The 21,491-nt window shown below is 42.5% G+C and overlaps 1 protein-coding gene across 8 annotated transcripts in view; it reads right to left on the minus strand.

The window, feature by feature from the left end:
• The window catches only part of LOC139557339 (anoctamin-7-like), a 262,338-nt gene that overhangs the window by 209,452 nt on the left and 31,395 nt on the right, over nucleotides 1-21,491 (minus strand). For 6 of the 8 annotated variants that reach the window (XM_071372024.1, XM_071372025.1, XM_071372023.1 and 3 more), the window contains exons 11-21: nucleotides 21,376-21,472; nucleotides 21,047-21,190; nucleotides 19,204-19,341; nucleotides 18,770-18,868; nucleotides 18,449-18,551; nucleotides 17,982-18,093; nucleotides 17,848-17,902; nucleotides 17,494-17,591; nucleotides 9,802-9,938; nucleotides 9,202-9,407; nucleotides 8,847-8,983 (exon numbers count right to left, since the gene is read on the minus strand). In XM_071372024.1, coding sequence (XP_071228125.1) covers nucleotides 8,847-8,983; nucleotides 9,202-9,407; nucleotides 9,802-9,938; nucleotides 17,494-17,591; nucleotides 17,848-17,902; nucleotides 17,982-18,093; nucleotides 18,449-18,551; nucleotides 18,770-18,868; nucleotides 19,204-19,341; nucleotides 21,047-21,190; nucleotides 21,376-21,472 — 1,326 coding nt within the window. Of the gene's footprint in view, nucleotides 1-7,449; nucleotides 7,543-8,846; nucleotides 8,984-9,201; nucleotides 9,408-9,801; nucleotides 9,939-17,493; nucleotides 17,592-17,847; nucleotides 17,903-17,981; nucleotides 18,094-18,448; nucleotides 18,552-18,769; nucleotides 18,869-19,203; nucleotides 19,342-21,046; nucleotides 21,191-21,375; nucleotides 21,473-21,491 lie in introns of all 8 variants that reach the window. The other 2 variants (XR_011671368.1, XM_071372026.1) reach the window with 2 other exon arrangements.

Raw genomic sequence — 21,491 nt, forward strand, 5'->3', positions numbered from 1 at the left:
AATTTCTGAAATCGGACACCATGGGTAGATTAACAAGATGTTTATCTTTCATTTGCTGTATTGGACTTGTTAATGTGTGAAAGTTAAATATTTCCCAAATTTTTGTTTTGAATTTCGCGCGCTGCCTTTTCAGTGGAATGTTGTGGGTGTTCCGCTAGCGGAACCCCGGGGCTAGAAAGGTTAATAATTAAAAATTGGATGTAATAAATGTATCACTAGTCACTTTAACCTCTCTTGGATATGTGGGACGGTAGCATCCCACCTGGCCAACATCCAGTGAAAATGCAGAGCGCCAAATTCAAATAAATTACTATAAAAAATTAACTTTCATGAAATCACACATTCAATATACCAAATTAAAGCTACACTTGTTGTGAATCCAGCCAACGTGTCAGATTCAAAAATTCTTTACGGCGAAAGCAAACAATGCTATTATCTGAGGATAGCCCCCCAGCAAACAATCACAGACCATCATATTTCAACCATCCCGGCGCGACACAAAGCGCAGAAATAAAGATATAATTCATGCCTTACCTTTGACGAGCTTCTTCTGTTGGCACTCCAATATGTCCCATAAACATCACAAATGGTCCTTTTGTTTGATTAATTCCGTCGATATATATCCAAAATGTACATTTATTTGGCGCGTTTGATCCAGAAAAATGCCGGTTCCAACTCTCTCAACATGACTACAAAAGTTACCTGTAAGCTTTGTTCAAACATTTCAAACTACTTTTGCAATACAACTTTAGGTATTTTTTTACGTAAATAATCGATAAAATTGAAGACGGGATGATCTGTGTTCAATACCGGAGGAAAACAATGTGTAGCATGCTTTCTGGTCACGTACTTCTAACAAACAGTACACTTCACTCGAGCGTCATTCTGAACATGGCTACTTTTCATTTCTCAAAGGAAAAACCTCAACCAATTTCTAAAGACTGTTGACATCCAGTGGAAGCGATAGGAACTGCAGGAAGGTCCCTTAGAAATCTGGATTCCCAATGAAACCCCATTGAAATGAAAGTGACCTAAAATAAAAAAAATCTGAATGGTTTGTCCTCTGGGTTTTGCCAGCCAAAGAAATTCTGTTATAGTCACAGACATGATTCAAACAGTTTTAGAAACTTCAGAGTGTTTTCTATCCAATACTAATAATAATATGCATATATTAGCATCTGTGACTGAGTAGGAGGCAGTTTACTCTGGGCACGCTTTTCATCCAAACGTGAAAATGCTGCCCCTTATCCACAAGTTAAACAATGCCACTTTATTAAATGTTTACATACCCTACATTACTCATCTCATATGTATATACTGTACTCTATACTATCTACTGCATCTTGCCCATGTCGTTTGGCCATCGCTCATCCATATATTTATATGTACATATTCTTATTCATTCCTTTACACTTGTAGTGTAACCTCATCCATAAGGTAGTGGTTGTGAAATTGTTAGATTACTGGTTAGATATTACTGCATGGTCGGAAGTACAAGCACAAGCATTTCACTACACTCGCATTAACATCTGCTAACCATGTGTATGTGACCGATAAAATTTGATTTGACATATATATACACACACATACATATATATAGCCAACATACTGCACAATTGGACCGGTATACATACAGTGGGGAGAACAAGTATTTGATACACTGCCGATTTTGCAGGTTTTCCTACTTACAAAGCATGTAGAGGTCTGTAATTTTTATCATAGGTACACTTCAACTGTGAGAGACGGAATCTAAAACAAAAATCCAGAAAATCACATTGTATGATTTTTAAGTAATTAATTTGCATTTTATTGCAAGACATAAGTATTTGATCACCTTCCAACCAGTAAGAATTCCGGCTCTCACAGACCTGTTAGTTTTTCTTTAAGAAGCCCTCCTGTTCTCCACTCATTACCTGTATTAACTGCACCTGTTTGAACTCGTTACCTGTATAAAAGACACCTGTCCACACACTCAATCAAACAGACTCCAACCTCTCCACAATGGCCAAGACCAGAGAGCTGTGTAAGGACATCAGGGATAAAATTGTAGACCTGCACAAGGCTGGGATGGGCTACAGGACAATAGGCAAGCAGCTTGGTGAGAAGGCAACAACTGTTGGCGCAATTATTAGAAAATGGAAGAAGTTCAAGATGACTGTCAATCATCCTCGGTCTGGGGCTCCATGCAAGATCTCACCTCGTGGGGCATCAATGATCATGAGGAAGGTGAGGGATCAGCCCAGAACTACACGGCAGGACCTGGTCAATGACCTGAAGAGAGCTGGGACCACAGTCTCAAAGAAAACCATTAGTAACACACTATGCCGTCATGGATTAAAATACTGCAGCGCACGCAAGGTCCCCCTGCTCAAGCCAGGGCATGTCCAGGCCCGTCTGAAGTTTGCCAATGACCATCTGGATGATCCAGAGGAAGAATGGGAGAAGGTCATGTGGTCTGATGAGACAAAAATTGAGCTTTTTGGTCTAAACTCCACTCGACGTGTTTGGAGGAAGAAGAAGGATGAGTACAACCCCAAGAACACCATCCCAACCGTGAAGCATGGAGGTGGAAACATCATTCTTTGGGGATGCTTTTCTGCAAAGGGGACAGGACGACTGCACCGTATTGAGGGGAGGATGGATGGGGCCATGTATCGCGAGATCTTGGCCAACAACCTCCTTCCCTCAGTAAGAGCATTGAAGAATGGTCGTGGTTGGGTCTTCCAGCATGACAACGACCCGAAACACACAGCCAGGGAAACTAAGGAGTGGCTCCGTAAGAAGCATCTCAAGGTCCTGGAGTGGCCTAGCCAGTCTCCAGACCTGAACCCAATAGAAAATCTTTGGAGGGCGCTGAAAGTACGTATTGCCCAGCGACAGCCCCGAAACCTGAAGGATCTGGAGAAGGTCTGTATGGAGGAGTGGGACAAAATCCCTGCTGCAGTGTGTGCAAACCTGGTCAAGAACTCCAGGAAACGTATGATCTCTGTAATTGCAAACAAAGGTTTCTGTACCAAATATTAAGTTCTGCTTTTCTGATGTATCAAATACTTATGTCATGCAATAAAATGCAAATTAATTACTTAAAAATCATACAATGTGATTTTCTGGATTTTTGTTTTAGATTCCGTCTCTCACAGTTGAAGTGTACCTATGATAAATATTACAGACCTCTACATGCTTTGTAAGTAGGAAAACCTGCAAAATCGGCAGTGCATCAAATACTTGTTCTCCCCACTGTACATACATACATACATACATACACACACACACACACACACACACACACACACACACACACACACACACACACACACGTGTATACATATACATATATACACACATATACAGTGGGGAGAACAAGTATTTGATACACTGCCGATTTTGCAGGTTTTCCTACTTACAAAGCATGTAGAGGTCTGTAATGTTTATCATAGGTACACTTCAACTGTGAGAGACGGAATCTAAAACAAAAATCCAGAAAATCACATTGTATGATTTTTAAATAATTAATTAGCATTTTATTGCATGACATAAGTATTTGATCACCTACCAACCAGTAAGAATTCCGGCTCTCACAGACCTGTTAGTTTTTCTTTAAGAAGCCCTCCTGTTCTCCACTCATTACCTGTATTAACTGCACCTGTTTGAACTCGTTACCTGTATAAAAGACACCTGTCCACACACAATCAAACAGATTCCAACCTCTCCACAATGGCCAAGACCAGAGAGCTGTGTAAGGACATCAGGGATAAAATTGTAGACCTGCACAAGGCTGGGATGGGCTACAGGACAATAGGCAAGCAGCTTGGTGAGAAGGAAACAACTGTTGGCGCAATTATTAGAAAATGGAAGAAGTTCAAGATGACGGTCAATCACCCTCGGTCTGGGGCTCCATGCAAGATTTCACCTCGTGGGGCATCAATGATCATGAGGAAGGTGAGGGATCAGCCCAGAACTACACGGCAGGACCTGGTCAATGACCTGAAGAGAGCCATTAGTAACACACTACGCCGTCATGGATTAAAATCCTGCAGCGCACGCAAGGTCCCCCTGCTTAAGCCAGTGCATGTCCAGGCCTGTCTGAAGTTTGCCAATGACCATCTGGATGATCCAGAGGAGGAATGGGAGAAGGTCATGTGGTCTGATGAGACAAAAATAGAGCTTTTTGGTCTAACTCCACTCGCCGTGTTTGGAGGAAGAAGAAGTATGAGTACAACCCCAAGAACACCATCCCAACCGTGAAGCATGGAGGTGGAAACATCATTCTTTGGGGATGCTTTTCTGCAAAGGGGACAGGACGACTGCACCGTATTGAGGGGAGGATGGATGGGGCCATGTATCGCGAGATCTTGGCCAACAACCTCCTTCCCTCAGTAAGAGCATTGAAGATGGGTCGTGGCTGGGTCTTCCAGCATGACAACGACACGAAGCACACAGCCATGGCAACTAAGGAGTGGCTCCGTAAGAAGCATCTCAAGGTCCTGGAGTGGCCTAGCCAGTCTCCAGACCTGAACCCAATAGAAAATCTTTGGAGGGAGCTGAAAGTCCGTATTGCCCAGCGACAGCCCCGAAACCTGAAGGATCTGGAGAAGATCTGTAGGGAGGAGTGGGCCAAAATCCCTGCTGCAGTGTGTGCAAACCTAGTCAAGAACTACAGGAAACGTATGATCTCTGTAATTGCAAACAAAGGTTTCTGTACCAAATATTAAGTTCTGCTTTTCTGATGTATCAAATACTTATGTCATGCAATAAAATGCAAATTAATTACTTAAAAATCATACAATGTGATTTTCTGGATTTTTGTTTTAGATTCCGTCTCTCATAGTTGAAGTGTACCTATGATAATAATTACAGACCTCTAACATGCTTTGTAAGTAGGAAAACCTGCAAAATCGGCAGTGTATCAAATACTTGTTCTCCCCACTGTATATACACATACACACACACACATATATACAGTGCTCAAAAAAATAAAGGGAACACTTAAACAACACAATGTAACTCCAAGTCAATCACACTTCTGTGAAATCAAACTGTCCACTTAGGAAGCAACACTGATTGACAATAAATTTCACATGCTGTTGTGCAAATGGAATAGACAACAGGTGGAAATTATAGGCAATTAGCAAGACACCTCCAATAAAGGAGTGGTTCTGCAGGTGGTGACCACAGACCACTTCTCAGTTCCTATGCTTCCTGGCTGATGTTTTGGTCACTTTTGAATGTTGGCGGTGCTTTCACTCTAGTGGTAGCATGAGACGGAGTCTACAACCCACACAAGTGGCTCAGGTAGTGCAGCTCATCCAGGATGGCACATCAATGCGAGCTGTGGCCAGAAGGTTTTCTGTGTCTGTCAGCGTAGTGTCCAGAGCATGGAGGCGCTACCAGGAGACCGGCCAGTACATCAGGAGACGTGGAGGAGGCCGTAGGAGGGCAACAACCCAGCAGCAGGACCGCTACCTCCGCATTTGTGCAAGGAGGAGCAGGAGGAGCACTGCCAGAGCCCTGCAAAATGACCTCCAGCAGGCCACAAATGTGCATGTGTCTGCTCAAACGGTCAGAAACAGACTCCATGAGGGTGGTATGAGGGCCCGATGTCCACAAGTGGGGGTTGTGCTTACAGCCCAACACCGTGCAGGACGTTTGGCATTTGCCAGAGAACACCAAGATTGGCAAATTCGCCACTGGCGCCCTGTGCTCTTCACAGATGAAAGCAGGTTCACACTGAGCACATGTGACAGACGTGACAGAGTCTGGAGACGCCGTGGAGAACGTTCTGCTGCCTGCAACATCCTCCAGCATGACCGGTTTGGCGGTGGGTCAGTCATGGTGTGGGGTGGCATTTCTTTGGGGGGCCGCACAGCTCTCCATGTGCTCACCAGAGGTAGCCTGACTGCCATTAGGTACCGAGATGAGATCCTCAGACCCCTTGTGAGACCATATGCTGGTGCGGTTGGCCCTGGGTTCCTCCTAATGTAAGACAATGCTAGACCTCATGTGGCTGGAGTGTGTCAGCAGTTCCTGCAAGAGGAAGGCATTGATGCTATGGACTGGCCCGCCCGTTCCCCAGACCTGAATCCAATTGAGCACATCTGGGACATCATGTCTCGCTCCATCCACCAACGCCACGTTGCACCACAGACTGTCCAGGAGTTGGCGGATGCTTTAGTCCAGGTCTGGGAGGAGATCCCTCAGGAGACCATCCGCCACCTCATCAGGAGCATGCCCAGGCGTGGAGCACGTGGAGGCCACACACACTACTGAGCCTCATTTTGACTTGTTTTAAGGACATTACATCAAAGTTGGATCAGCCTGTAGTGTGACTCCAAATCCAGACCTCCATGGGTTGATAAATTTGATTTCCATTGATCATTTTTGTGTGATTTTGTTGTCAGCACATTCAACTATGTAAAGAAAAAAGTATTTAATAAGAATAGTTCATTCATTCAGATCTAGGATGTGTTATTTTAGTGTTCCCTTTATTTTTTTGAGCAGTGTATATATATGCACATATACATACACATATATATACACACATATATATATACACATACACATATATATACATACATATATGCACATATACATATATATATATGCACATATACATATATATATATGCACATATACATATATATATATGCACATATACATATATATATATGCACATATACATATATATATATGCACATATACATATATATATGTACATATACATATATATATATACACACACACGCGCACGCACGCACGCACGCACACACGCACACACGCATACATACATACATACATACATATATGTTCAAAAGTTTGGGGTCACTTAGAAATGTCCTTGTTTTTGAAAGAAAAGCACATGTTTTGTCCATTAAAATAACATCAAATTGATCATAAATACTGTGTAGACATTGTTAATGATGTAAATGACTATTGTAGCTGGAACTGATTATTTTTTATGTAGATAGAGGCCCATTTTCAGCAACCATCACTCCTTTGTTCCAATGGCACGCTGTGTTAGCTAATCCAAGCGTATAATTTTAAAAGACTAATTGATCATTAGAAACCCCTTTTGCAATTATGTTAGCACAGCTGAAAACTGTGGTTCTGATTAAAGAAGCAATAATACTGGCCTTCTTTAGACTAGTTGAGTATCTGGAGCATCAGCATTGTGGGTTCGATTACAGGCTCAAAATGGCTAGAAACAAATACCTTTCTTCTGAAACTTGTCAGTCTATTCTTGTTCTGAGAAATGAAGGCTATTCCATGCAAGAAATTGCCAAGAACCTGAAGACCTTGTACAACGCTGTGTACTACTCCCTTCACAGAACAGCGCAAACTGGCTCTAACCAGAATAGAAAGAGGAGTGGGAGGCCCCGGTGCACAACTGAGCAAGAGGACAAGTACATTAGAGTGTCTAGTTTGAGAAACAGACGCCTCACAAGTCCTCACCTGGCAGCTTCATTAAATGGTACCCGCAAAACACCAGTCTCAACGTCAATAGTGAAGAGGCAACTCTGGGATGCTGGCCTTCTAGGTAGTTACCTGGAATGCATTTAAATTAACAGGTGTGCCTTGTTAAAAGTTCATTTGTGGAATTTCTTTCCTTCTTAATGCGTTTGAGCCAATCAGTTGTATTGTGACAAGGTAGGGTTGGTATACAGAAGATAGCCCTATTTGGTAAAATAGCAAGTCAATATTACGGCAAGAACAGCTCAAATAAGCAATGTGAAACGACAGTCAATCATTACTTTAAGACATGAAGGTCAGTCAATGCAGAACATTCAAGAACTTTGAAAGTTTCTTCAAGTGCAGTCGCAAATACAATCATGTGCTATGATGAAACAAGCTCTCATGAGGCCCGCCACAGGATAGGAAGACCCAGAGTTACCTCTGCTGCAGAGGACGTTCATTAGAGTTATCAGCCTCAGAAATCGGCAATTAGCTGCCCCTCAGATTGCAGCCCAAATAAATGCTTCACAGAGTTCAAGTAACAGACATATCTCAACATCAACTGTTCAGAGGAGACTGAATCAGACCTTCATGGTCAAATTGCTGCAAAGAAACCTCTACTAAAGGACACCAATAATAATAAGACACTTGCTTGGGCCAAGAAACATGAGCAATGTACTTTAGACCGGTGGAAATATGTCCTTTGGTCTGATGAGTCAAAATGGGAGATTTTTGGTTCCATCTGCCGTGCCTTTGTGAGACGCAGAGTAGTTGAACGAATGATCTCCGCATGTGTGGTTCCCACCTTGAAGCATGGAGGAGGTGGTGTGATGATGTAGAGGTGCTTTGCCGTTGACACTCTCTTGTGATTTATTTAGATATCAAGGCACACTTAACCAGAATGGCTACCACAGCCTTCTGCAGGGATACACCATCTCATCTGGTTGGCACTTAGTGGGACTATAATTTGTTTTTCAACAGGCCCAATGACCCAAAACACACCTGCAGGCTGTTTAAGGGATATTTGACCCTTAAACACTCACCCAAGAAGGAGAGTGTTGCAACAGATGACCTGGCCTCCACAATCACACTCGCAAGGTGGGGATGTATTTGGGTACGCAGACCCGCGAGCCACTGTGGCCCCTCAAGATGAGTTCAGATTTTTTGTGGCCCCCACCCCATCAAAATTGCCCATCCCTGATGTAGATAAAGGGCTTAATTGCAAAAATCTCACACTATCCCTTTAACAACACCAAAATGTGGATTGCAGTCACTCCTTTTCCATAGACTGCTGCCAAGCTATGGAATCACATATCTAAACTGAACTATGCCTTTAAGTATGTACAACAGCTAAACTATATCTACTATATCCAGTGTGTATTTATGATCACAATTACCTGCACATGGGATGGCTGGTGTAGCTGGGAGGAGCATAGGCCAGAGTGAAATTAACATATCCGTTCAGATCGTTGTCAAACTTGTACTGGTAGAGCAGTCGTGGTAAGAAATCCGACGTGAAGGCGATCAAGAAAGCCTGAAAGGGGTAGATTGACATAAAATAATTTTGTATGGTACAGTAAATTAAAATGAACACAAATTATAAAAACTTGACATAATAATATTAGAATCCTTTTAATATACTGCTTAAAGTGACATTACAAAATCAAAGTTTATCAGATGTTTTCAGACCAGGTGTTTAAAAACAAAAATACAGCACACGGGTAATGATGAGGGCATCATTGTGCGACTCACGTTGACGATGACGGACAGGTGCGACAGGGCCTCCAGGATGTTAAACCACACGCCGATGTTCTGAGCGCGCTCGGCCACAGGCCGCCGGTACTCACACACAAACTTGTGGGCATCCAGGCGTACCTCGGCCCAGTTGTTGAGTAGGGCGAAGAGCGGTGCCAGGGGGAACGCAGCCACAAAGATTGTGATGAAGCCAAACTGGAGCACTGTGGACAGATGGAGAAGGTCATAAGTTAGCAACTCTACTGAGGAAGTCGAGGGATAAGGGTGGGGTAATATAAGAAAGTAATGCATTGACAATATACCAACAATATCCACTTGAAAGAACAAAAAAGTTATACAGCAAGATTCACCCATTTTTATGAATGAAAACCGATTTGTGTTTGTTCTTTGTTTGTTTGTGTCCCTGAACGGTGAAATCCCTGAGTTTTGAGTTCTACTAACTTGATGGATTTACACTTTATGTAATTCATTTCACTTTTAGCCTTCAAATATTGTATTTGCTTGTATGCAATAAAAATCCACTGAATCCATAAGGAATATATTCTGGTCAGAAAATGACTCCCACTGCTAAATCTCAGAGTGTGGTTGTTGTCTTACCGATCTCGAGGTACTCCTCAAACAAGCCCTCGCACTCCACCAGCTGATAGTCCTCCTCCCACCGCCGAGGCTCCTGGGATTTCTGCGTTCCCCGCACCTTATTCAGCGCCCTCTTCTGTTGCCATGCCTTCACCTTACTAAGGAGAGGAGGAAAGGAGGAGAAGAGAGGAGAGAATGAGCAAGGAGGAGTGTAAAAACAATTCAAATAGAGAGTGCATTTCTCAGCACCACCACCATGGCTCCTTTGCTGGCTGGGCCAATACTGCAGTACAGTATACTAAAGCCACACTGTACCACCCACACAGAGTTCATATCATTATACAGAAACAATGCAAATTACATTTTAAAATATCAAATCAAATTTTTATTTGTCACATGCTCCGATTATGCGGCGAATGTAACATTTCACCTTACAGTGAAATGCTTACCTACAAGCCCTTAACCAACAATGCCATTTTAAGAAAAATACAACAAAAAAAAGAAATAAAAGTAACAAATAATTAAAGAGCAGCAGTAAAATAACAATAGCGAGGCTAAGTACAGGGGGTACCGGTACAGAGTCAATGTGCGGGGGCACCGGTTAGTCGAGGTAATTGAGGTAATATGTACATGTAGGTAGAGGTATTAAAGTGTAGATAGTAGATAATAACAGAGAGTAGCAGCAGCGTAAAAGGGGGGGGGCAATGCAAATAGTCTAGGTAGCCATTTGATTAGATGTTCAAGAGTCTTATGGCTTGAGGGTAGAAGCTGTTTAGAAGCCTAGACTTGGTGCTCCGGTACCGCTTGCCGTGCGGTAGCAGAGAGAACAGTCTATGACTAGGGTGGCTGGAGTCTTTGACAATTTTTAGGACCTTCCTCTGACACCGCCTGGTATAGAGGTCCTGGATGGCAAGAAGCTTGGCCGCAGTGATGTACTGGGCTGCACGCACTACCCTCTGCCTTGCGGTCGGAGGCTTAGCAGTTGCCATACCAGGCAGTGATGCAACCCGTCAGGATGCTATCGATGGTACAGCTGTAGAACCTTTTGAGGATCTGAGGACCCATGCCAAATCTTTTCAGTCTCCTGAGGGGGAATAGGTTTTGTTGTGCCCTCTTCATGACTGTCTTGGTGTGCTTGGACCATGTTAGATTGTTGGTGATGTTGACGCCAAGGAACTTGAAGCTCTCAGCCTGCTTCACTACAGCCCCATTGATGAGAATGGGGGTATGCTCGGTCCTCCTTTTCCTGTAGTCCACAATCATCTCCTTTGTCTTGATCATGTTGAGGGAGAGGTTGTTGTCCTTTCACCCCATGGTCAGGTCTCTGACCTCCTCTCTATAGGCTGTCTCGTTGTTGTCGGTGATCAGGCCTACCACTTGTGTCATCGGCAAACTTGATGGTGTTGGAGTCGTGCCTGGCCATGCAGTCATGAGTGAACAGGGATTACAGGAGTGGACTGAGCACGCACCCCTGAGGGGCCCCCGTGTTGAGGATCAGCATGGCGGATGTGTTGTTGCCTACCCTTACCACCTGGGGGCGGCCCGTCAGGAATTCCAGGATCCAGTTGCAGAGGGAGGTGTTTAGTCCCAGGGTCCTTAGCTTAGTGATGAGCTTTGAGGGCATTATGGTGTTGAACGCTGAGCTGTAGTCAATGAATAGCATTCTCACATAAGTGTTCCTTTTGTCCAGGTGTGAAAGGACAGTGTGGAGTGCAATAGAGATTGCATCATCTGTGGATCTGTTGGGGCGGTATGCAGATTGGAGTGGGTCTAGGGTTTCTGGGATAATGGTGTTGATGTGAGCCATTACCAGCCTTTCAAAGCACTTCATGGCAACAGACGTGAGTGCTACAGATCGGGAGTCATTTAGGCAGGTTACCTTAGTGTTCTTGGGCACAGGGACTATGGTAGTCTGCGTGAAACATGTTGGTATTACATGCTCAGCCAGGGAGAGGTTGAAAATGTCAGTGAAGACACTTGCCAGTTGGTCAGCGCATGCCCGGAGTACACGTCCTGGTAATCCATCTGGGCCTGCAGCCTTGTGAATGTTGACCTGTTTAAAGGTCTTACTCATATCAGCTGTGGAGAGCGTGATCACACAGTCGCCCGGAAAAATTTGAGGCAAACACTACTAGACAAATCTCTTTGTGCTCAAGCCAACTCTTCATTGTCATGCTACAGTGCCTTCAGAAAGTATTCACATCTCTTGAGATTTTCCACATTTTGTTGTGTTACAAAGTGGGATTAAAATGTATTTCATTGTAATTTCTTTGTCAACGATCTACACAAAATACTCTGTTATGCCAAAGTGGAAGATTTTTTGTACATTTGTATAAAAAATATATATAAAAAATACACTAATATACTGTATCTTGATTAGATACAATAAGTATTCAACCCCCTGAGTCAATACATGTTAGAATCCCCTTTGGCAGCGATTACAGCTGTGAGTCTTTCTGGGTAAGTCTCTAAGAGCTTTCCACACCTGGATTGTGAAACATTTGCCCATTATTCTTTCAAAAAATTATTCAAGCTCTGTCAAAGTTGACCATTGCTAGGGCCTCTCGAGTGGCCCAGTCCTTAATGATTATAAGCATACCTATAAACATAATGCAGCCAACATTATGCTTAAAAATACCGGGTTAGGGTATCGCAGTGCTAGAGGTGTCACTACAGACCCGGGTTTGAACCCGGGTCACAACCGATCCCAATAGTGGGATCACAACCGATCCCAAATGTGGGATCACAACCAGCCGTGATCCCACATTTGGGCCAGCGTCATCCGTGTTAGGGGAGGGTTTGGCCGGGGGGGCTTTACTTGGCTCATCACGCTCCTTGCGGTGGGCCGGGCACCTACAGGCTGACCTCAGTCATCAGGTGAACTGTGTTTCCTCCGACACATTGGTGCGGCCGGCTTCCGGGTTAAGCGGGCGGGTGTTAAGAAGCGCAGTTTGGCGTGTCATGTTTCGGAGGACATATGACTCGACCTTCGCCTCCTGAGCCCGTTTGGGGAACTGTAGCGATGAGACAAGATTGAAATTGGGGAGAAAAAGGGGTTCAAATGAATTTTATATATATATACACTGCTCAAAAAAATAAAGGGAACACTTAAACAACACAATGTAACTCCAAGTCAATCACACTTCTGTGAAATCAAACTGTCCACTTAGGAAGCAACACTGATTGACAATACATGTCACATGCTGTTGTGCAAATGGAATAGACAAAAGGTGGAAATTATAGGCAATTAGCAAGACACCCCCAATAAAGGAGTGGTTCTGCAGGTGGTGACCACAGACCACTTCTCAGTTCCTATGCTTCCTGGCTGATGTTTTGGTCACTTTTGAAGGTGCTTTCACTCTAGTGGTAGCATGAGACGGAGTCTACAACCCACACAAGTGGCTCAGGTAGTGCAGCTCATCCAGGATGGCACATCAATGCGAGCTGTGGCAAGAAGGTTTGCTGTGTCTGTCAGCATAGTGTCCAGAGCATGGAGGCGCTACCAGGAGACAGGCCAGTACATCAGGAGACGTGGAGGAGGCCGTAGGAGGGCAACAACCCAGCAGCAGGACCGCTACCTCCGCCTTTGTGCAAAACATCAGTGACCAAAACATCAGCCAGGAACCATAGGAACTGAGAAGTGGTCTGTGGTCACCACCTGCAGAACCACTCCTTTATTGGGGGTGTCTTGCTAATTGCCTATAATTTCCACCTTTTGTCTATTCCATTTGCACAACAGCATGTGAAATGTATTGTCAATCAGTGTTGCTTCCTAAGTGGACAGTTTGATTTCACAGAAGTGTGATTGACTTGGAGTTACATTGTGTTGTTTAAGTGTTCCCTTTATATTTTTGAGCAGTGTATATTCTTTTATCATTGGCACACAACCATTTTCAGGTCTTGTTATAGATTTTCAAGCCGATTTAGGTCAAAACTGTACCTCGGCCACTCAGGAACGTTTACTGTCTTCTTGGTAAGCAACACCAGCGTAGATTTGGCCTTGTGTTTTAGAATACTGTCTTGCTAAATGGTGAATTCATCTCCCAGTGTCTGGTGGAAAGCAAACTGAACCAGGTTTTCCTCTAGGATTTTGCCTGTGCTTAGCTTCATTCCGTTTCCTTTTCATCCTGAAAAACTCCCCAGTCCTTAATGATTACAAGCATACCTATAACATGATGCAGCCAACATTATGCTTAAAAATATGGAGAGTGGTACTCAGTAATGTCTTGTATTGAGTTTGCCCCAAATATAACACCTTGTATACAGGACAAAAAGTTAAATGTCTTTGCCACATTTTTTACAGAACTTACTTTAGTGCCTTGTTGCAAACAGGATGCATGTTTTGCAATGTTGTTGATCCATCCTCAGTTTTATCCTATCACAGCCATTAAACTCTGTAATTGTTTTAAAGTCAACATTGGCCTCATGGTGAAATCCCTGAGCAGTTTGCTTCCTCTCTGGCAATGGAGTTAGGAAGGACGCCTGCATATTTGTAGTGACTGGGTGTATTGATACACCATCCAAAGGGTAATTAATAACTTCACCATGCTCAAAGGGATATTAATTGTCTGCTTTAATTTTTTAAAACCTATCTACCAATAGGTGCCCTTCTTTGCGAGGCATTGAAAAACCTCCCTGGTCTTGTGGCTGAATCTGTGCTTGAAAATCCCTGCTCAACAGATGGACCTTACAGATAATTGTATGTCTGGGGTACAGAGATTATGTAGTGTTGGATTCTAACTTGGAATATACTTATTCCTGTCACCATATTATAACTTACTGATTACGTTACAAGGGTGAATAGGAACTTTGTGTATGGAAAGTTACTGGGTGAGACAAGAGGCAATATTCCAAAACATCTTAATGTTGAATATTAAATTCCTAAGGAAGGAGGTAAAGAGCAACAATCTAGTTAGTTCCTGATAAGGCAGGCCGGTTTCGGGGAAATTAGTACCAGGAGGGATGTGGAACTCAACTCGAGATAAGGTCAACAGTTGAAGAGAGAAGAAACCTCTGGGAGGGGGGCCAGAGAGGCCCGCTATAACAACCCTTTATCTACAGTCCACACACACACACTTACACGCCCATGACAATACCAATGAGAGGAACAGACTGAGTGTTCTTGCCTAGCAACATAGACAGATTTTTATTCTAGTCATATAAGGTGACTCTGCCTAGTCAGAAAGTATAAATATACAGTATGCTTGTGTGACTTGTATGTGTGTCTGCAACTAAAGCACCTAGTGGGTTGAATAAACTTGGTTTGAGCTTTTTCTTGTCAGCCGTTTGAGTTTTTACTCTATTTGTTCAGAACTTAACAGAAGGAATTCAAAAATCATGTTAAACACTATTATTGCACACAGAGTGAGTCCATGCAACTTATTATGTGACTTGTTAAGCAAATATTTACTCCTGAACTTATTTAGGCTTGCCATAACAAAGGCGTTGAATACTTATTGATTCAAGACAGTTCAGCTTTCCATTTTGAATTAATTTGTAAAAATGTCTAACAACATAATTCCATTTTGACATTATAGGATATTGTGCTTAGGTCAGTGACAAAACAATCTAAATGTAATCCATTTTAAATTCAGGCTGTAACACAACCTAATATGGAAAAAGTAAAGGTGTGTGAATGGACAACAGGAGGGTTGGCTAAAGCAAAGCAGATCGTGCTACCAAATGAATAGTACTTTCATGGCCAAAAAGTGATACAAAGGATGACAAAATCATAACTTCCAAATGTTCACTGAGTCATGGATTGATGCCAATAGTAGACTAATGGAAAATTTGACATAAAGCTGCAGTATGTAACTTTTTGGGCGGATTGATCAAATTAACATAGAAATGTGTGTTATAGATCTGTCATTCGCATTGAACACAAGTCTAAGAAGCTCTTGATCTGTTCTATGTATAGATCAATGATGAAACTCTGAGCGAAGCCCTATCCAGAAATCTGGCAGTGGCTTCTGATTAAATTCAATTTTCACAGAACCGCTTGTTGCAATTTTGATAAGACTCTCTTATTCAGATAAAAGGGATAACGAATCCAGTTGTTTGTGTCGTCCGTTTCGGGAAAGTACCTGCGTAATTGTGCACCCAGCTCACTCAGGTGCTTCGCTATATCACATTTGACATTGTTCGTGAGCTTGAGTTCATTTGCACACAAAAAATCATACAATGATGGAAAGACCTGTGTGTTGTCCTTGTTAATGCAGACAGAAAATAGCTCCAACCTCCTAATCATAGCATCAATTTTGTCCCGCACATTGAATATAGTTGCGGAGAGTCCCTGTAATCCTAGATTCAGATCATTCAGGTGAGAAAAAACATCACCCATATAGGCATCACTCGTCATCGTGCAAGCGATCAGACAAGTGAAAATTATGGTCAGTAAAGAAAACTTTAAGCTTGTCTCTCAATTTAAAAAAACGTTGCCCCTTGATAACCAGCGCACTTCTGTATGTTGTAAAAGCGTTATATGGTCACTGCCCATATCATTGTATAACGCAGAAAATACACGAGAGTTCAGGAGCCTTGCTTTAACAAAGTTAACCATTTTCACTGTAGTGTCCAAAACATCTTTCAAGCTGTCAGGCATTCCCTTGGCAGCAAGATCCTCTTGTGGCGTCGGGAGCAACTGCTGGCACGCGCGTTACTACTCCACTATGTCTCCCAGTCATGGCTTTTGCGCCATTAGTACAGATACCAACACATCTTGACCACCAAAGTCCATTTGATGTCACAAAGCTGTCCAGTACTTTAAAAATATCCTCTCATGTTGTCCTGGTTTCCAGTGGTTTGCAGAAGAGGATGTCTTCCTTAATTGACCCTCCATAAACATAACGGACATATACCAGGAGCTGTGCCAGGCCTGCCACATCTGTTGACTCATCCAGCTGTAACACATATAATTCACTGGCTTCTATGCAAAGCAGTAATTGTTTCTAAACATCTCCTGCCATGTCACTGATGCATCATGAAACAGTGTTGTTTGATGAAGGCATTGTCTGTATAGTTCTTTTAGCCTTTTCCCCCAGCATTGTCCCAGCCATATCTGCGAGGAAGAAAGAATTAAGCAGGAAGAATTAAGTCCTCCACAAGAGTATGGGGCTTGCCTGTCCTGGCCACTCGGTAGCTCACCATATAAGACGCTTCTAGACCCTTCTTATTAATGGTATCTGTTGCTTTTATAAATGTCTTACTACTCGAGAGTCGTCTTTATTCTTGCTCAAAACACTGCCGTGGCTTATATTTCAAAATGTCATGTTTCGTTTCCTGCGAGAGAGTAACAGTTAATGTGATTGAATGTTAATTATTTGACTAGGCTACCTGTATTTGACATTGAGTTGTTATTTCGTGAACACTAGATGGTTTCATTTTATTTTTGGCAGTGAAACAAGGCTACTCAGGCGAGAGAAAAAAACTCACCCAAATGTATGGGAAATACAAATGTTGGAAAATATGAATGTACTGTTTGAAAATGTGAAGAAAATATATATTTTTTAAAATATTATTATTATTTTAATGTGAATCACATTTTTATTTGGCGTACCTTTGACAGCATTACACTGCTCTACACTATACTTGCTTGTTTTGTCACATAAACTAAAATTAATAGAATTATTAAGTGATTTCTGCATAGTTTATCTTTAAGTGGAAGTTAGGATTCGCCCCAGAGTTAGAAGTAGGATAGTCAGGAAGGAAACATACGGGATGACAAACTCCTGAACATTGCTGATGAGCTGTTTCCCCACCATGATGATGAAGAGCTGCTCAGCCAGTTCAATGAGACAACCCCCTGGACCACACTGAAACACACACACACACACACACACACACACACACACACACACACACACACACACACACACACACACACACACACACACACACACACACACACACACACACACACACACACACACACACACACAAAGTAGAGACACACACAGAAATGCATAACATCAATATACTGGTACACACTTACATCAGGTAACATGAAAATGTCTGTATGAGAACATGGCTCTTTGTATGCAAAATGGGTTGTAATTTCTGAAAACTTACATCTTCATTTCTCATGCCAAGCAAGGTACCATAGCGTCCAGGATAACCCACAAACCTGCCAATAGAATAGGGTTTTCAAACCAGCCAGATACCTGTTGCATCATCTAACAATAAACACTACCTTCCATTCTCACCTTCCCTTGAAGAATGCCACATAGAAGGGAGAGGAGTAGAAGTTGACAAACTGGAATACAAACACCTTGAAGGTAAATGCATCTTCGTACTGGGTCTGTGTTCTGTGCATCTCTGTCCAAACATCCCAAAACAAACAAATCAAACAATAAAAAAATATTTAAACAAATATGAATCCATGAAAGTAAGAGAAAAATCTTTGAGGGTAATATTATGCATTAAATATACTTTACAGGTATCCAAATGCATATGCTGTACTGTAATGACACCACCACTTTCAATATACTACTTGGTGCTTAAATGGTCTTCACACTTATCTGATAGACAATGTTTTTTATTTTAGGCCACTGTGATTGATGTAGACGCTTAATCTAAGGCCAAGGCAGTGGATTTCTCTGTGGGTAGATGCATTAGGTGGAAGTGTATTGGCTGAAGCAGAGGGAGAGGTGTCTGAGGGTCATGTTCTTACCCCATTTAGTGAGCTGCAGTGCCAACGCAGTATAGACCTGCCCCATCAGCAGAATCAGGGCCAGATTCACCATACTGCTGGAGATATTAGCAATGTTCCCTGCCTGAGGGAGAAAAACACACACACACACACACACACACACACACACAGAGAGAAAACCTGAGCTAATGTATCCAAGATAATGTATCAATCCAAGCTAATGTACAGCATCTGCTAGCATTAGCTAAATGCAGGATGTCAGCCATTGTCAGGTGTTTTGAAGGGTATTCTGATCCAGTGTCAGCAGCTTTATTTATCAGAGCAGAGAGTATTGTACTGTACCTGAGTGCGCAGCACAAAACTGCCTGTGCGGTACATCATCACACTCACTATCCCACGGTACATAATCACTGACACGAGGAAAATCATAACCACACACAGCTGGGGACAGGGGTAGAAAAAAAAGAGGAGTGAGGAGAATACAACAATTATTAGTCCCACTACACCTTATTTACACACTTGTGTCTCAAATGCAGTACACTAAAATGGCATCCTTTCCTGGCCTATTCCTCATCAGTAGGATATGACGTTTTGCCAACTCGTTTAGTCATTGAAGCGCTTTGAGATTCTTTGAAAAGCTCTATATCAGTTGAAATAATAATTATTATTATTGTCATGTCAGTGACAGATCTGGGACCTGGCTATCCCTGACGTACTCCGCCACGTAAAAAACCATAGAACAAAGGACACGAAGAGAGTAAAACTCAGTTTCTTACCATGATGATGATGACCATAGAGCCAGTGAGCGTGCGGGACAGCCGGGCCTTCTCTGGGAAGTAGGGCTCTTTCACTCCCGTCACTGGGTTGTACTCTATAGAAGGAGCCATGGCCGCAAACTCAGGCCGCGGACGCTCCTAGATACACGCACCAATAGGGGACATATGTTCAGTGGTGTAAAGTGCTTAAGTAAAAATACTTTAATGTACTACTTAAGTAGTTTTTGGGGGTATCTATACTTTACTATTTATATTTTTGCCAACTTTGACTTTTACTCCACTACATTCCCAAAGAAAATAATGTACTTTTTACTCCATACATTTTCCCTGACACACAAAAGTACTCGTTACATTTAGAATGCTTAGCAGGACAGGGAAATGGTCCAATTCACGCACTTGTCAAGAGAACATCCCTGGTCATCCCTACTATCTCTGATCTGGCGGACTTACTAAACTCAAATGCTTCATTTGAAAATCATGTCGGAGTGTGCCCCTGGCTATCCGTAAATTAAAAAAAAAACAAGAAAATCATGCTGCGAATGTGAAATGATTTATACTTTTGGTTCCTAAGTATATTTTAGCAATTACATTTACTTTTGATACATAAGTATATTTAAAAACAAATACTTTTAGACTTTGACTGAAGTACATACAGTACACTGAACAAAAATATAAACACAACACGCAACAATTTCAAAGATTTAACTGAGTTGCAGTTCATATAAGGAAATCCGTCAAATGAAATAAATTAATTAGGCCATAATCTATGGATTTCACATAACTGTGAATACAGATATGCATCTGCTCGTCACAGATACCTTAAAAAAAAAAAAAGTAGAGGCGTGGATCAGAAAACCAGTCAGTATCTGGCGTGACCACCATTTGTCTCATGCAGCGCGACATCTCCTTTGCATACAGTTGATCAGGCTGTTGATTGTGGCCTGTGGAATGTTGTCCCACTCCTCTTCAATGGCTGTGTGAAGTTTCTGGATATTGGTGGGAACTAGAACACGCTGTCGTACTTTGTCGATCCAAGGTATCCCAAACATGCTCAATGGGTGACATGTCTGGTGAGTATGCAGGCCACGGAAGAACTGGCACATTTTCAGCTTTCAGGAATTGTGTACAGATCCTTGTGACATGGCGTCGTGCATTATCTTGCTGAAACATGAGGAGACAGCGGCAGATGAATGGCACAACAATGGGCTTCAGGATCTCGTCACAGTATCTATGTGCTTTCAAATTGCCATTGACAAAATGCAATTGTGTCTGTTGTCCGTAGCTTATTCCTGCCCATACCATAACCCACCACCACCATGGGGCACTCTGTCCAAAACATCGACATCAGCAAATCGGTTACGAAGTCGGCTACAATGCTGAACTGCAGTCAGGTCAAGACCCTGGTAAGGATGACGAGGACGCATGTGAAATAAAAAATAAGCTTTTTGAGTGTATGGAACATTTCTGGGATCTTTTAATTCAGCTCATGAAACATGGGACCAACCCTTTACATGTTGAGTTTATATATTTGATCAACATAGTATTTTACTGGGCGACTTTCACTTTTACTTGAGTCATTTTCTATGACAATTGGATACTTTTCCCACCACTGCATATGTTAACAAAGCAGTCTCCATATCTGTGAACTATACTACAGTAAAACTGGATAAAGATGTGCCCTTGCTCAAGAACTGGGTTATTTTACAAATATGTGACAAATCATGTGAAATGAGGCTCAACTTAGTTTTGTTGCTTCTCTGTTTTTATAGTATGTATAGTAACACATATCACAGAATTATGAAAGAATAGAAATTTAAATGAATGAATTGGCTATTATCCAGACCTCTTCCTCCTGGAAGTCCATGCAGTCCCAGTGGTGAGCCAGGGTGGCCATCTTGCGTTTCCAGTACTCCAGGAAGGTGACAGCCCAAAAGGACATGAACACACTGAAGAAGACTGTCCCGGGGTGGTCAAACAGGTAGCCCATCTGCCAACACATACACACAACATGGGCCTGTCATCTATGGATTCATTATAGTGGGACGGCTAAGCTATCTATAACGATCGTTCATTATTGTGATAAAAGCAACACATTAGGCATAGAGGTTTCAATAGGCACATCAAACAGTCACTCACACCCCCTTGTTACTGTAAATGTCCAGCATACAATACCTTAGCCATGGGGCAGATATCAGACATGTTCCAGGGCTTGCAGGTCTTACAGAGAGGACACATCAGGTAGCTGCCCCCACTATTACAGATCTCCTTGCTGTGGACAGTCAGACACA

The sequence above is a fragment of the Salvelinus alpinus genome, chromosome 28, assembly GCF_045679555.1.
Source record: "Salvelinus alpinus chromosome 28, SLU_Salpinus.1, whole genome shotgun sequence".
NCBI lineage: Eukaryota > Metazoa > Chordata > Actinopteri > Salmoniformes > Salmonidae > Salvelinus > Salvelinus alpinus.